At 41.3% G+C, this 15,935-nt stretch overlaps 1 protein-coding gene across 8 annotated transcripts in view; it reads right to left on the reverse strand.

Annotated features, from left to right (window-relative positions):
- LOC150084664 (signal-induced proliferation-associated 1-like protein 2) overlaps positions 1-15,935 on the reverse strand; it is a 585,655-nt gene that overhangs the window by 172,854 nt on the left and 396,866 nt on the right. For all 8 annotated transcript variants that reach the window (XM_090376537.1, XM_090376543.1, XM_090376536.1 and 5 more), the window contains one exon: positions 3,013-3,652. In XM_090376537.1, coding sequence (XP_090232663.1) covers positions 3,013-3,652 — 640 coding nt within the window. The remainder of the gene's footprint in view (positions 1-3,012; positions 3,653-15,935) is intronic.

Below are 15,935 nucleotides of genomic sequence, written 5' to 3' on the forward strand. Positions count from 1 at the left end.
ATCCTGCTCAGATAGCAAACAAACTGAATGAGTATTTTGCATCTACATTCACACGTGAGGAATTATTACAGTTTGAAAATGGAAGAAGGTTATCAAATTGTAGCAGTGTGCTTAATGATTTTGTAATAACTGAGAGCAAAGTGGAGGAGAAATTGTTGAAGTTAAACATAAGAAAGGCACCTGGGGTGGATGGGATCTATCCAGTTATTTTAAAGGAGGCAGCAAAGCAACTAAGCAAACCCTTAGCCATAATTATGAGAGCATCCTTGGACTCAGGGGAGGTTCCCACGGACTGGAGATGTGCAAATGTGTCCCCAATTCACAAAGGGGGATCGAAGGGTGACACGAGTAATTACAGACCAGTTAGTTTAACTTCTGTTCCGGGTAAAATAATGGAGTCGCTGGTTAAAGATGCATTGCAGGATCATCTAGACAAGACTGCAGCAATAATTCAAACACAGCATGGGTTTGTTAAGGGAAAGTCTTGTCTGACAAATTTGATTGGTTATTATGATGTGGTCACAAAGGAACTGGATGCAAAAAATAATTTTGATATCATATACTTGGATTTCAGGAAAGCTTTTGACACTGTTGCGCATGGAAGACTACTGTACAAATTGGAGCAGAATGGTATTAAGGGTAAGTTGCTACAATGGATAAAAGGATGGTTAAGTGGGAGAAGACAGAGGGTGGTAATCAATGGGTGCTGCTCTTCGTGGACTAATGTTATTAGTGGAGTCCCACAGGGTTTCGGTGTTGGGTCCACTGTTGTTTTGTGTATTTATCAATGATATTGATGAAGGTATATCAGGCTTAATGTCGAAGTTTGCAGATGACACAAAGGTTGGCAGGGTTGTTAATGACAGTAATGGCAGTGTGCTACTGCAACAGGATCTAGATAATTTGGGCAGATGGGCTAAGAAGTGGCAACTGAAGTTCAACCTTGACAAATGCAAAGTACTGCATATGGGTAGAAGTAACCCCAGAGAAACGTACCAACTGTGTGGTACTACACTTAAGGTGGTAGAAAATGAAAAAGACCTGGGAGTAATTGTGCAGTCAGATATGAAGTTTTCTGAGAAGTGCAGACAGGCTGCTAGGGCGGGTCATGGGGTTTTGTCAATGATATATAGGAATTTTGCTAGCAGGGAAAAGGAGGTGATTGTCCCTCTGTATAAGGCAATGGTCAGGCCGCGCCTTGAGTACTGCGTACAGGTCTGGAGGCCTCATTTTAGGAAGGATGTAGATTTGCTTGAGCATGTACAGAGAAGAGCAACACGATTGGTGAGGGGAATGAAGGGATCCTCTTACCAAGAGAGGCTTAAGTTCTGCAAATTGCAGTGGCTGGAGACTAGGCACCTGCGCGGTGATCTGATTGAGGTCTATAAGGTCTTGAATGGGTTGAGCACGCTGAATTCTGATGGGATCCTTCCACTTGTTCAGATTACCAACCTACGGGGACATAAGTTCAAATTAAGAAAAGACAGATGTAGAATAGATGTGCGGAAATTTACCTTTAGCCAGCGGGTGGTTAATTGCTGGAACAAACTTCCATCTGTCGTTGTGGAAGTTGATAGGTTAAATAAATTTAAGGAGGAACTGGACAGGCATTTGGAGGGAATGGTGTGATTTTTTTTTTTTTTTTTTTTTGGCTGATGCTGCATAAGCTCCTACACTTGCTTTCTTGCATCACATGCCACTACTACTACTACTACTAGTCACCTGATATATCAACATATTTACAGGAAAGTAATCTTATCTACTATTTAAAGGAAATCTAATAACATGTGCTGACTCCTTTAGCCTTTATGATGGCCTCTAGTTTCCTTGGAACACTTTTCACCAGTTTTTTGTAATGTCCTCTGATATTTTCCTTCATTCCACCTTCAAAGTGGCAATCAGCTTGGCTCTATTTTGGGTGGCCTTTCTTCCCTGGCACCTGATGATCTGGTTCATCCTAGAAATTCTCTATAGAATTGAGGTCAGGGTTGTCGGCTAGATAGCCCACCCAACTTTACGATGTTCATGTCCTCAAGTAATGTCAACATGGTTTTGTCAAAAAAAAACCAACAGCACCAGGCCAAAAGCATGAAAATGAGCCCCAGTCCAGCAGGAGGCTTTTTTCAGGCATCTGCCAACACCCAGGCATGTCTTTCAGAGTGGTAGACCATGTACCATGAGTTGTCACTCCAAAGCACAGTGTTCCACCGGTCTACAGCCAAGAATGGTAGGCGTTATACCAAGCTAAATGACATCTAGCATTAGTTGGGGTGATTAGTGGTTTGTGGATGGCCACACCACACCACACATATTATGTGGTGACCAACATTATGCAGCACCCTGTACTGGTGCCAACACGTCTCACTCAACTGATCAAGAGCCTGCTGTAACAACACGGACCTGTATTCCAAGTAGACAATTCTTTACAGGAATATATACGTTCTGTCAGCTTTGGAGGTTTTCTGGGTAATTTCATGATGTTTATAATGTCGGCCTGTTTCCATTTTCAGATAATAACACTATTTGTCAACCTAGGGATCTTCAGCACTGTTAAAGAAATATAACCGACTGCTTATGTGCCACTATATTATCATTCTGTGCTGAAAGTCTGTTAACTCCATCAATTGCAGCATCTTACATTCACAATTATACTATTTTCTCCTTGAAGGCCTACAAGCATATTTATAGTTGTGATTGACATGTGGTGCTTAGGAAGGACATTAAATATCAGCAGAGGGGTGTCCAGATATTAAAGGTAGGGCAGTATAAATAAATAAGTGCAAACTCCACAGAGCCCCACATGGAGAGAGAGAGAAAAAGAGAAAAAAAAAAAAAAACAAAAACACAAGTAGGTATCATGAGAGGGTTAAACACAGTTCATGACTGAATAATTTGAGAGAGAAATTTATCACTTCAGAAGTGAAATATATCAATTTGTTATAAAATACCTAGAGATTTAAAATTTTATGTGATGAACATAACAGAAATTGTTTGATGACATTATATACATACCTGCACTACTAGCACCTTGATGCCAGTCACTAGAACTATCAGAATGGCAGTCAGAATTCCGTGCTGAAGATGGTGAACATTTTGATGAGGTTTTGTTCCATTCTCCATGCTTGGATGGTGATGAAGGAGACCAGGAGTCTCCTCTGTTTTGTGATGCTCTCACCTGAGATAAAATATTATCTGCTGAAGTTTTTGTAGAGCGAGGTGATGCTGATAAGGCAAGATGATGTGAATGGGAACGTATGTGGAATGGAGCTATTTCTGTAAGTGACAGTTCACTACGTGCTGCTACCATTCCTCCCATGTGAGTTAACCTTTGATTGTTAGTGGTACGGCTATGATCATGGAAGCTACGATGAAGATGATTTTGAATGTTGTTATGACTAGATCCATTATGTTCATGAGAGCTAATTCCTGAACGGCCGGGAGAAGAATGGGTAGTAGAAACTGTAGTGTGCAAGGCAACAGGAGGACTACTGCGTTTATCAGTGGAGGAGAGACCAGTGAAAGGAGCATAGGCACTTGGTCCTAGTCGATTTGGTACAGTTGGAATTGGTTTTTCTTGAGATGAACCTTTAAATGCCACAGAATGATGTGCTTGGTGTAGTTCTCTCCTTCTGTCAGACTGAAGGCCACATACCTGAAGAAACATAATCAAAATTAAACAGTCAAATGCTATGAAGGATACTAAAAAGTTCATGGACTGTTTATAGCACTACAATATCATGATATGCACTTATTCCCCATGACACTGAGGAGGTTCCAGCATGCTACTAACTGATTTTTGATCTTAGCTACCAAGTTTAGGCATTCACTAAAATAAAAGAAGATGGTAAGCTTAATACATAAGTGGTGTGTGTGTGTGTGTGTGTGTGTGTGTGTGTGTGTGTGTGTGTGTGTGTGTGTGTGTGTGTGTGTGTGTGTGTGTCACTTAATTCATAAGTAATAAACATACATTAATACATTTAGAGTCAAACTGCTTATATGTGTATGAACAATGATATGCATCCTTATTATATTTTATAATAGAGAGCCCAAAATCAATCATACTGGAAAAGCTTATTAATATTTTGAACAAGGGCATACAAATATTTAAATCTTGATAACTTGATTTGTAGTTGTTTGCCAGGAACCTGTAAGCTTTAAATGTTTTCTACAAGAGATTGCTGTTTCCCCTTCTATTATTATTATTAGCAGCAAATGACACAAGGAAGTAAGCTTATATAGCAATAGCAAAAAAAAAACACTGCACACATAATCTGTCCTTACCCTCTAATAATATGTCTAAACCTTTAAATTTATTAAAACTACCAATTATCACAACAGATGGCAGTTTGCTCAAACAATCAATTAATTTCTGGCAAAAACCAGATCTATACTACAGCCATCCATTTCCACTTTAAATTTTATGTTTCCTTATGTGCTTTGTCTGAGAAAGAGTTGGAATACTATGATCATTATGTTTACCCAATTCATTTAAAGCCCAAACACTTCCATCATGTCTCCTTGCAAGAGCATACATTCCAAAGGGATAAATTTGCAGACACAGTCTTTTGTGGTAAGAGTACCCCTTTGTGTTTTTGAATAATCTGGTTGCCATTTTTAATCTTCGAAGAGAGCCACATCATTCTCAGAATGAGACTTCCAGACCTGTATGTAGTACTCAAGGTGTGGTCTAACCATTGTCTTATGCAATGGCATAATCATCTCCTTATCCCTAAATAGTACTGACAGAGCCCCCGTGAGCTGTTACAGCAGCTTGTCAGCACTGCTCAGAGAACGTCATGTTGTGCTGCATAATTACCCCTAGGTCACTTTTGTTCTTCACCAGCTTCTGTGTGAAGCTGATGATAGGTATATTATTCCAGGATTACTGCTGCCATATGCAGTACCATGCATTTACTACAGTTAAACCTAAATTGCCACTTCTCAGCCCACAGTGCATAATTTCTCTATACTTCTGGATAACCTAACCTTATATTGGAGAGTCTATGGAAGAAAATGTACATCCACAAATAATACAGCTCCAGTTAAAGTCTGTAACATATTAATTCCAAATTCCATTTTTAATATACAAGTTTAATCAAAAATTAATTATGTGCTATAAGATTTAGGCATGAATGCATTTGTAAGCATCTTATCTATATTTATAGCTAGTTAGTTATTACCCAATCAGCTAGGAGCTACATCGGTAGTTATAGTAATATATATGTTCTAGTCAGTCAACTAGTTTTCGAACGCATGCGGCTCACCAGCTTTAAGAAGATCTACTAAGGTTATCACCTGGAATGTAATTTACAACTTAAAAGAAAAATATCCAGATAAATCACATAATAAACTAATTTACTGCAGATTTAAATGGTGTTTCAGTTTGTACAATGAACTTCAGCAGAATGGATCATTCTCAACATCTGGAAAGAAGTGACCACCAAAGGGCTGAACCCAGACAAAAAAGAAAAGGTACAATGATTTTACGCTGACAGCTATTCGGAAAAAAGTGCATGAATTTTTCTTCTGGAATGAAATTCCCACAACAAAAAAAAGCCAATGACAGTATTAAATGAGGTTGACGATATGCCAAATATTTATGAACATACAGTAGGATATATATAATAAAAGACCTGGGATTCAAAAATTTTAAACAAAATGGCTCTCAATGTTGATCGATCGAGACAATATTCTACAGTAGCGTTGACACTATTTAAGATATATTTGGCGTTATCATTCTGAAGGTAGGTCAAATTATTATAATGATGAAACGTAAATAAATGAAGGTTGAATTATCTCTTGTTTCTGATGTTCACAGCAGATACACTGAACACTACTAATTACTCGGATGATAACCTTAGTAGAGCTGTGGAATGCAAAAACTCGCTCTTTTAAGAGCCAAAAAAATACATATATATTTCTCTAAACAATAATATACATATAAAGTGAAATTTTGCTGCCAAACATAATGACCACACATTTTAATTACATAGTAAGATAAAATTGCCACAATCAACAAAACAATGAAATAAAACTTTATATACTCAAACTTGTTAAAATAAAAAAAATATATTATATACATAAAGCAAAAAGTAAAAATGACAAGAACAAATATAGACGCTAAAGGAATAAAAACACAAATACAGTAGACTCTCAATTTTCCGGGATAGATGGTAAAAAACAGATCCCAGATAATCGATTTCCCAGTTAATCCAAAAATACAGAAGTCCCTGACATACGTAAGAAATACATTCCAGGACTTCTTACTTCATTGAGTTTTGTGTAACTCGGGAATGAATAATAACATATTGCTACTATATTATTATTGACAAATCTGAATTCAGCGTGATACTTGTTAATGTTTGACCATTTTAATACATCCTTATAAGTTTAATTTTCTGGTCCAAATCGATCACTTTCCTTTTCTTGGTAGATTTACTAGTACCACTGTCACTTATTCTCTTAGTTGGCACCATGATAATGGTCAAAATAAAATTTTCTGTAAAGAATTTCACAGGGTTAAGGTGAAAACTCACCATTATCATCCCACACGAGCTCACATTTTACTAAAGCACATTTCTGGAGATCACTACCATAAAAAACTAAAAACAATTTGCACTTTCCATGTTATTGGGCTTTTCTGTTCGTACATCTAATTATAAATGGGTAGTAAACTCAATGTTATTGCATTTTCTATAATACCAATAGCTGGAATTCTGTGGGTTTTTACATTATTATGGTGAAATGTGTGTCCCCCTTCACTGAAACCTTCAGTCATATTTAAAAAAAAAAAAAAAAAACATAAATAAATTGTAAGAATCTTCTCTTCTTTCTTATTTTTTTGCTTGTTACTCTGTATCTCACTTGTACAATTTATGCGTGCCTTGATTGTCGTCATTGATTGCTTATTTTATTTTATTTTTTTATTTTTTATTGTTTTAAATTTTATAATCCTAAAAAAAAAAAAAAAAAAAAAAATTAGAGTGAAAAAAAATTTACGTAAATCCGTAGTTGCACAAGTCGGGGACTTACTGTATCGAAAAATGTTCAGCAACCTAAGTAAAAACTTAGTTATGGCAATAGATAAAAAACAAAGAAACTTACCACGCACCACACGCATGTCCAATCCGATGCTTCCCTTTATTTTTTTCGATGTTGATTTTAAATCTAATAGCTTTCCTACATTTTGTACGTGTTGTGTATGGTTTGGTCACCAACATTATAATGGTTCTTTAAAGATTTAATGGATGTACCATTTTCAAACTTGAATAATTTCAAGGTTTTGTTTAACTGAAAGCACAACTCCTTTGTGATTTAACCATTATTTTTGCGATTTCTAAACACAAAAAAAATTTTTTTTTTTTTACTATAAAAAAAATTTTTTTTTTTTACTATAAAAAAATTTTTTTTTTTTTTTTTTTTTTTTTTTAGAAATCGCAATTTTTTTTTTTTTTTTTTTTTTTGGCTGATGCTGCATAAGCTTGCTTTCTTGCATTGTATGCTAATATCCTTTAACAAGTTAGCTAAATTGATAAGCATTTGATCAGGATGGCTAGCAGCAATTTTATTCCAATCTGTAGATCAGTCTTTGAAGATGATTTGAGGTTGCATATATTTTAATGAGATTTTGGGTTGGGATACTTTATGGTCACATATTGGCCAAGTTGTCGGGGACAGCAAAGGCTTTCGCAATCAAAGGCAGATAATCTGATGGGAACCTAAAAATCGGAGTTGTGAGAGTGAGATTGTCAACGTTATGGAATAAGAGGTCAAGGTTTTGATGTCGTCTGGTCGCGCATGGGTTAGTATAAGGCGAAGAGATTAGAAGGAGCATTCGAGGTCCTTCATAGCAACTTTATATTGGGGGGGGGGGGCATGTTGTAATCTTCCAAAATGAAGGTGAGCGTGTGAGGCTTGAGGTGGGTTATAATCCAGGTGGTTAGCTCATCCCTTGTGTTGGGATTATGGTGTGGATTCAGCTACCTGAATCCTCACTTCTTGGACATTCTAAAATTGCAGAAATGGCTTCAAATGCAGGAGAGTTGCTGAGTTGTGCATGTACAAGGTGGTGGTGGTGGATCTTTGAACATGATGGAGATGCCACCTCCATGTCTGGGGTCTCTGCAATTGCAAATAGTTCCGTATCAGTGAGGAGTGGCCATGTAGGTAAGTTGTCTTCCGTGGTTATGCCAAGTTTCCTGGATACAGATGAAATCATATTCGTCAAGCAGGAGGAGAGACTGTAGAGGGGCCAATTTGTTGATAATACTGAGCACATTTTGCAAGAAGATTCTGAATGTGGGGTGTGGATGGAGGTTTTTTTGGAATAGGTGATTGCTATTGCAGAGGACGAGTTACTGGGGATTTTTGGTGGGATGGCCCTTTTTCCTCAGAGAAAGGTCTGATAAGTATGCTTGGGGTCCAGAAGTCGGGATCCAGAACTTTTTCATAGGCAGAGGGTGAACTCCTTACTAGAAATGAGGCATAGCCTGTTTACCTACTTTTATACTGTACTTGTCTAGGTTTACAGATGATACAAAGGTTGGGAAGTCGTTAATGAGGGAATCGTTGCATTGTACTGCAGCTAGACCTATACTCGAGGCAAACCTATCCATATACTGGAGAGTCTACTGGCAGTGGCCATATCCTGCCTCATGCTAATGGTGCACTCACCTCCGTAGCCAGGTGGGCAGGAGCAGCAGTGCGTAGCACACACTTCTTGATTAGACCGGGGTTCGAGCCCGTAAGCCACCAAATATGAAGGATGCGGGAAGGTCAGGGAATGACCACCACATATACCCAGAGCAATATGGCCTTAGTTGCTAATGCTCCTAAAAATCAAATAACAACAACAGCTAATGGTGAAAGTACTCCACATTCACTCATGATGCAGCAGCTTTATTTAAGTCAGAGATTATTATTATTATTATCAGCCATATGGTGCAAGGGAGCCTGAGGCTTATGCTGCACCAGCAAAAAAAAAAAAAAAAAAATTCCGAGTTACCCTGAGAGAGAGAGAGATTTGTACTTCAACGGGGATATTGTGTTCCACAAGTAACATTCTGTTTATGGATTCAGGGCATGGTGAAGATCCAAACCGGGGGTCAAAAAATCTTGGTCCTGGAAAGGGCGACAGAGATGTCATATTTCTCTGTGAGCATCTGTTTACTGTGATGATTAGTATTTAATAATTGCTTGTTTGTTAGTGTTGTTGGAATCCTTTGGTTGCATTCTAGTGGGGGGAATGGGGTGGGGCTCTTGCTTCTCAATGCACATTCCTGGTCGATGATCAGTTCAGTAGCATGGGTCATGCCTGATGTTGTGTTATAGAACATCTTCGTTTCTTTTGTGTGAACTTATTAGCGTGGTTCACGACTTGGTTGGTTCGGGTTACTTCCTGTGGCCGTTTGTCGCTTGGTTTTATTTTCTTCTTCTCAACTCTCAAGTGGTTTCAGGAACTGGCAATAATAATCTGATTTATTTAGGAGAGTTTCGGGGGGGCTTTCATTTTCTTTAGCCATCCTATTGGGATTCTTATCTGTTATCTTTCCATTTTGAGTAGGCAGTTGGACAAACTCTGGGGGTGTTGTTTGAGTGACTACATCTCATTTTGTGATTATGGTCATCAGTGCAGCGACACCGTTCAGTACATATTCTATGTAGGGTGCAAGCAATTGTCCCAAGGGCTTTGCAGAATTTCCTAGTTGCTCATTCGATTGATATTATTTTTATTTTCTGATCAGCCTCTTGCACCTTTAGAATCTGTGCGGCGAATTGCTTTTCTTTCTTTACCAAATGAGTTGTCAATAATGATAATTCTTTTTGTATCATTAACCCCAGGGGCTCACTTCTGGTGAGTATGGGCTTGGCATACCCAGGGTCTTGAGCTGGATATCATCATTCTTCTCTTTCTTGGTGCCCCTCTCTCTCTCTCTCTCTCACTTTTTTTTTATTTTTCTTTTGTTAGTTGTTGGCGCATCGGCTTCTGTGGCCATAATGCACCACCCAAAGTTTTTTCATTTTACTCTGATCCAAGCCCGAGGCAGGATTCGAACCCGCGACCTTTGGGTTGCCAGGCAGGCACTTTACCCACCTGGTTAGCCCGGTTGGCCTCTCTCTCTCTCTCTCTCTCTCTCTCTCTCTCTCTCTCTCTCTCTCTCTCTCATATCAGTACATATTCTTTGTAGGGTGCGAGCAATTGTCCCAAGGGCTTTGCAGAATTTCCTAGTTGCTCACTCGATTGATATTGTTTTTCTTTTCTGATCAGCCTCTTGCACCTTCAGAATCTGTGCGGCCAATTCCTTTTCTTTCTTTACTAGGGTCCTGAGCTGGATATCATCATTCTTCTCTTTCTTGGTGCCCCCTCTCTCTCTCACTTTTTTTTTTTTTTTTTTTGTTAGTTGTTGGCGCATCGGCTTCTGTGGCCATAATGCACCTCCCAAAGTTTTTGCATTTTATTCTGATCCAAGCCCAAGGCGGGTTACCTAGGCGTGGTACTGGACAACAACCTCTCGTTCCAGCTGCACCTAAAGTACATAAGAAAAAAAATCAGGAGCTATTCTGCACTGGTAGCCAGAGTTACTAGGAAAGATTGGGGACTCAAAAAAAGAGCCCTGACGCTATATTACAGGACAACGTTTCTCCCAGCAATTACTTACGCCTCAGCAATTTGGTTCCCAAAAACTGCACTGGCAGTGAATAGAAGAATTCTGGACATGATCCAAAGGACCATACTCTTAACTACGACGCGTGCGTGTAGTACAGTGAGTACTCCAGCACTACAGGTACTCGCTGGAGCGCTTCCTTTGGACCTGGAGGTCGTTCGCACAGGTCTGCTATACTTGCTATCCAGGGGAGTGGCGGCCACACATCTGGACTACACAACTGACCCAGCGAACAACCTAAAAACGGAAAAAACTAGATTACAGAACCACCTGCTAAAATTATGGCAGAGAAGATGGACGGAGACCACCAAGGGTGAGATAACCAGAAGATATCTACCTGACCTCCAGAAAATCTACCCAAAACAGCCGACCTGGTACTTCCCAGGGTACCATTTGACATCTCTAATAACAGGACACGGACCCTACAATGAGAAGCTGCACGGATTCGGACTCACTGAGGACCCAAACTGTACGTGCGGGGAGACAGAAAGCTGGAATCACATAGTGTACGAGTGCCCACAATATGAAGACCTCAGAGGGGTACTTATAACAAAAATAAGATACCTACCAAAAGGATTGGAATCCCATTTCATAGATACTGAGGATGAATATAGAGCATTATCCCAGTTCGCACAAGACCTCTTCATCAGGAGAAGGACATTAATCACCATCTACAATGACTGACATCAAGTACCACTATTGAGACACCAGCCAGCACAACGTAAAGGCTGCAACTAAAGATGAGGGACACAAGCACAAGGACGGAGCTTGCCCCATGAGTAAAGAAACTTGAAACAATAGCTGCCAATAGCCATATGGCGATCTGAAGAGGGCACTCTAGCCCCCTTCACCTTTAAATCTACTTCCCTGGGGGGAGGGGGGACATTTTCGTCCTCCTCTCCTCTCCACCCTATATCTTCTACTCTGGTGGGACATGGGCATGTCCCACTGAAAACTGGGGCTACCTACTCTATTGGCCCCATATTTCTGTCTTTCTCCCCCCAGCCTTCTGCCTCCCCCCCCCCTCTATCTATAAGCTAGCGAAAGCCCTACCCAAAAACTTAACATATCTAAATTACCTTACGCCCATAACTTGGCCTAGCAAAACTAAGCGATTCTACCCCTACGTCGACGCGTTTCTGGTTTTTTTTTTTTTTTTTTTTTTTTTAAGGTCCTAGCCGCCGAAATCTCAGGAAATTAAGTGGCAGGACCTGCCAGAGTGAAACAGACTACTGGGTTCCTGGTCTGCCTCCACGGGGCGTAAGTGGGGCAACGTTGGGCCTCAGTAGGGGCCCAGCGGCTAAATGACCAGATGAACAACGGTACAAGGCATCACACATATACAAAGTCCATACACTTTTAAATCTCTGGCTTTTCCAGTCAACTGGTTCACCCACAATGTAAACTACGCGGAGATGGGGGGAACCCCTTGTGCCGTTTGACCCTAAATACACTTACACTTACTTACTTACAGAGTCATCACTCCTCTTCCTGATCCCATAAGATGAACACGAGACAAGTGAGACTGAACCAAGACTGTGACCTACCTGAAGTGACACTGAACTAAACATTCAAAAACCATGACTGTGACCGCAGCTACGCTGTTGCCTCGCCTTTTGGCGATCTGGGTTGGACACCTAGTCTGGCCCACTTTCTCTCCATATCCTGGCGGTGGGAGGGGCCGGGACCGTCCCCTCCCCCGTCTCCCCCGTTTACTTCTCCTGGTGCGGCATGGGCATGCCACACTGATATCTGGGGTCGTCTACCCTATTGGCCTCATACTTCTGTCTTTCCCCTCCAGTCTTTCAGTCTTTCCCCCCACTCTCTCTCTCTCTCTATACATCACAGTGTATGCCCCACACGACAAAAACTTAAACTTCCAAATTATAACAGCCAAATCGTGCATCAATTCCGAAACTTAACCTCATTAGCGAACCACCCCTTAATATCGCGTTATTATTATTATTTTTATTTATTTTATTTTATTTATTATTACTTTTTTTTTTTTTTTTTTTTTAGGCCCTAGCCACTGAAATCTCAGGAAATTAGGTGGCAGGGCCTGCCAGAGTAAATAATTATGCTGGGTGTACCTGGTCTGCCTCCACGGGGCTGAGTGTGGGCAACGTTGGGCCCCAGCAGGGGTCTAGCGGCTAAATGGCCAGAGGAACAACGATACACAACACAATACTTCCAAATCCCATACACTTTTAAATCTCTGGCCTTAACAGTGATCTGTTACACCCACAAAGAAAACCACGCGGAGATGGGGGAAACCCCTGGTGCCGTTTGACACGAACACACTTTACACTTTACTTTACCTTTATATATACTGGACACAATCTACCAGAAACCAGCGATGCCGATACTACCAGCACAGAGCGAAATATGCGAGAGCAATGCCAGTTACACCAATCAGGAAATGGAGCCCCCCTTTACCAATGACGAGCTCAGCGTGGCAGCTAGTCGAGTAAGAAGCAAGAAATGCCCAGGTCTCGACATGATTGAGCCTGAAATCTTAAAGAAAACTGTTGAATACGCACCGTACCTATTGCTCACCCTATACAACAGATGCCTGGAAGCCGGCCACTTTCCAAAGGCAAGGAAAACAGCCAACTTAAAACTAATTCCAAAAAAACCCAGAAAGCCCAGATGCATATCGACCCATCGCACTGCTCTCAGTGGTAAGTAAAGTATTCGAAAAACTACTTCACAGAAGAATAATTGCTCACTACGGAAAAGCTGGACTCCATGCCGCGAATCAGTATGGCTTCAAGCCAGGGACCTCGACAGTGGACGCACGGGGAAACCTACTCAGGACGGTACAAGAATGTAGAAACAAGTACCTGCTTCTCATCTCGGTTGACTTTGCTGGGGCGTTTGACTCACTTTGGTGGCCAAGCGTCCTGGCGAGGTTGAGGGAGGCACGGGTGCCAACAAACCTATTCAAGGTCATGGAAAACTATTTATCACATAGAAGAGTGGAGATCAATGTAGAATACCATAAGGTCACAAGAGAAGTACACAGAGGCTGTCCGCAGGGGTCAGTGCTGGGACCACTCCTGTGGAATATGGTGTTAGATGAGTTCTTAGTGATGGATCTGGGACCCGTCAGGACACAAGCATTCGCTGATGACCTGATATTGACCGTGAGAGCGGATTCCCGGGCCCAGTTGGAAACCCACGCAAACCAAGCACTGCAGCAACTCCAGCAATGGGCCGCAAAACACCAGCTAACAATTTCACCCACAAAGACCTTTTCAATCCTGCTTAAAGGAACCCTGCAATTGCGACGGCCACCGCAAATAAAAATTGACAATGTCACCATTAAGTTTGTAAACCAACTTAAGTACCTAGGCGTGGTACTGGACAACAACCTCTCGTTCCAGCTGCACCTAAAGTACATAAGGAAAAAAATCAGGAGCTATTCTGCACTGGTAGCCACAGTTACTAGGAAAGATTGGGGACTCAAAAAAAGAGCCCTGACACTATATTACAGGACAACGTTTCTCCCAGCAATTACTTACGCCTCAGCAATTTGGTTCCCAAAAACTGCACTGGCAGTGAATAGAAGAATTCTGGACATGATCCAAAGGACCATACTCTTAACTACGACGCGTGCGTGTAGTACAGTGAGTACTCCAGCACTACAGGTACTCGCTGGAGCGCTTCCTTTGGACCTGGAGGTCGTCCGCACTGGTCTGTTATACTTGCTATCCAGGGGAGTGGCGGCCACACATCTGGACTACACAACTGACCCAGCGAACAACCTAAAAACGGAAAAAACTAGATTACAGAACCACCTGCTAAAATTATGGCAGAGAAGATGGATGGAGACCACCAAGGGTAAGATAACCAGAAGATATCTACCTGACCTCCAGAAAATCTACCCAAAACAGCCGACCTGGTACTTCCCAGGGTACCATTTGACATCTCTAATAACAGGACACGGACCCTACAATGAGAAGCTGCACGGATTCGGACTCACTGAGGACCCAAACTGTACGTGCGGGGAGACAGAAAGCTGGAATCACATAGTGTACGAGTGCCCACAATATGAAGACCTCAGAGGGGTACTTATAACAAAAATAAGATACCTACCAAAAGGATTGGAATCCCATTTCATAGATACTGAGGATGAATATAGAGCATTATCCCAGTTCGCACAAGACCTCTTCATCAGGAGAAGGACATTAATCACCATCTACAATGACTGACATCAAGTACCACTATTGAGACACCAGCCAGCACAATGTAAAGGCTGCAACTAAAGATGAGGGACACAAGCACAAGGACGGAGCTTGCCCCATGAGTAAAGAAACTTGAAACAATAGCTGCCAATAGCCATATGGCGATCTGAAGAGGGCACTCTAGCCCCCTTCACCTTTAAACCTACTTCCTTGGGGGAAGGGGGGACATTTTCGTCCTCCTCTCCTCTCCACCCTATATCTTCTACTCTGGTGGGACATGGGCATGTCCCACTGAAAACTGGGACTACCTACTCTATTGGCCCCATATTTCTGTCTTTCTCCCCCCCAGCCTTCTGCCTCCCCCCTCTCTATCTATACGCTAGCGAAAGCCCTACCCAAAAACTTAACATATCTAAATTACCTTACGCCCATAACTTGGCCTAGCAAAACTAAGCAAATCTACCCATACGTCGACGCGTTTCTGTCTTTTTTTTTTTTTTTTTTTTTTTAAGGTCCTAGCCACCGAAATCTCAGGAAATTAAGTGGCAGGACCTGCCAGAGTGAAACAGACTACTGGGTTCCTGGTCTGTCTCCACGGGGCGTAAGTGGGGCAACGTTGGGCCTCAGTAGGGGCCCAGCAGCTAAATGACCAGATGAACAACAGTACAAGGCATCACACATATACAAAGTCCATACACTTTTAAATCTCTGGCTTTTCCAGTCAACTGGTTCACCCACAATGTAAACTACGCAGAGATGGGGGGAACCCCTTGTGCCGTTTGACCCTAAACACACTTACACTTACCTTTGGATTGCCAGGCAGGCACTTTACCCACCTGGTTAGCCCGGTCAGCCTCTCTCTCTCTCTCTCTCTCTCTCTCTTCATTCTCTTGATTGCATAGAGTTCAGCTGTAAAAACATTGCATTCAATTGGTAAATAGACAGAGACAGTATGTAGGAAGGACCACTGCAGCTCCTACGGATATGTCAGTTTTTGAGATCTGTATATACATGAAGACTCTGATCATAGCCCAATGCCCCATGCAACTGTCTAAGATTTTGATTCGATAGGGAGTATTTTCCC

The sequence above is a fragment of the Mastigoproctus giganteus genome, chromosome 6, assembly GCF_048544385.1.
Source record: "Mastigoproctus giganteus isolate SK-2022 chromosome 6, ASM4854438v1, whole genome shotgun sequence".
NCBI classification, from domain to species: Eukaryota; Metazoa; Arthropoda; class Arachnida; order Uropygi; family Thelyphonidae; genus Mastigoproctus; species Mastigoproctus giganteus.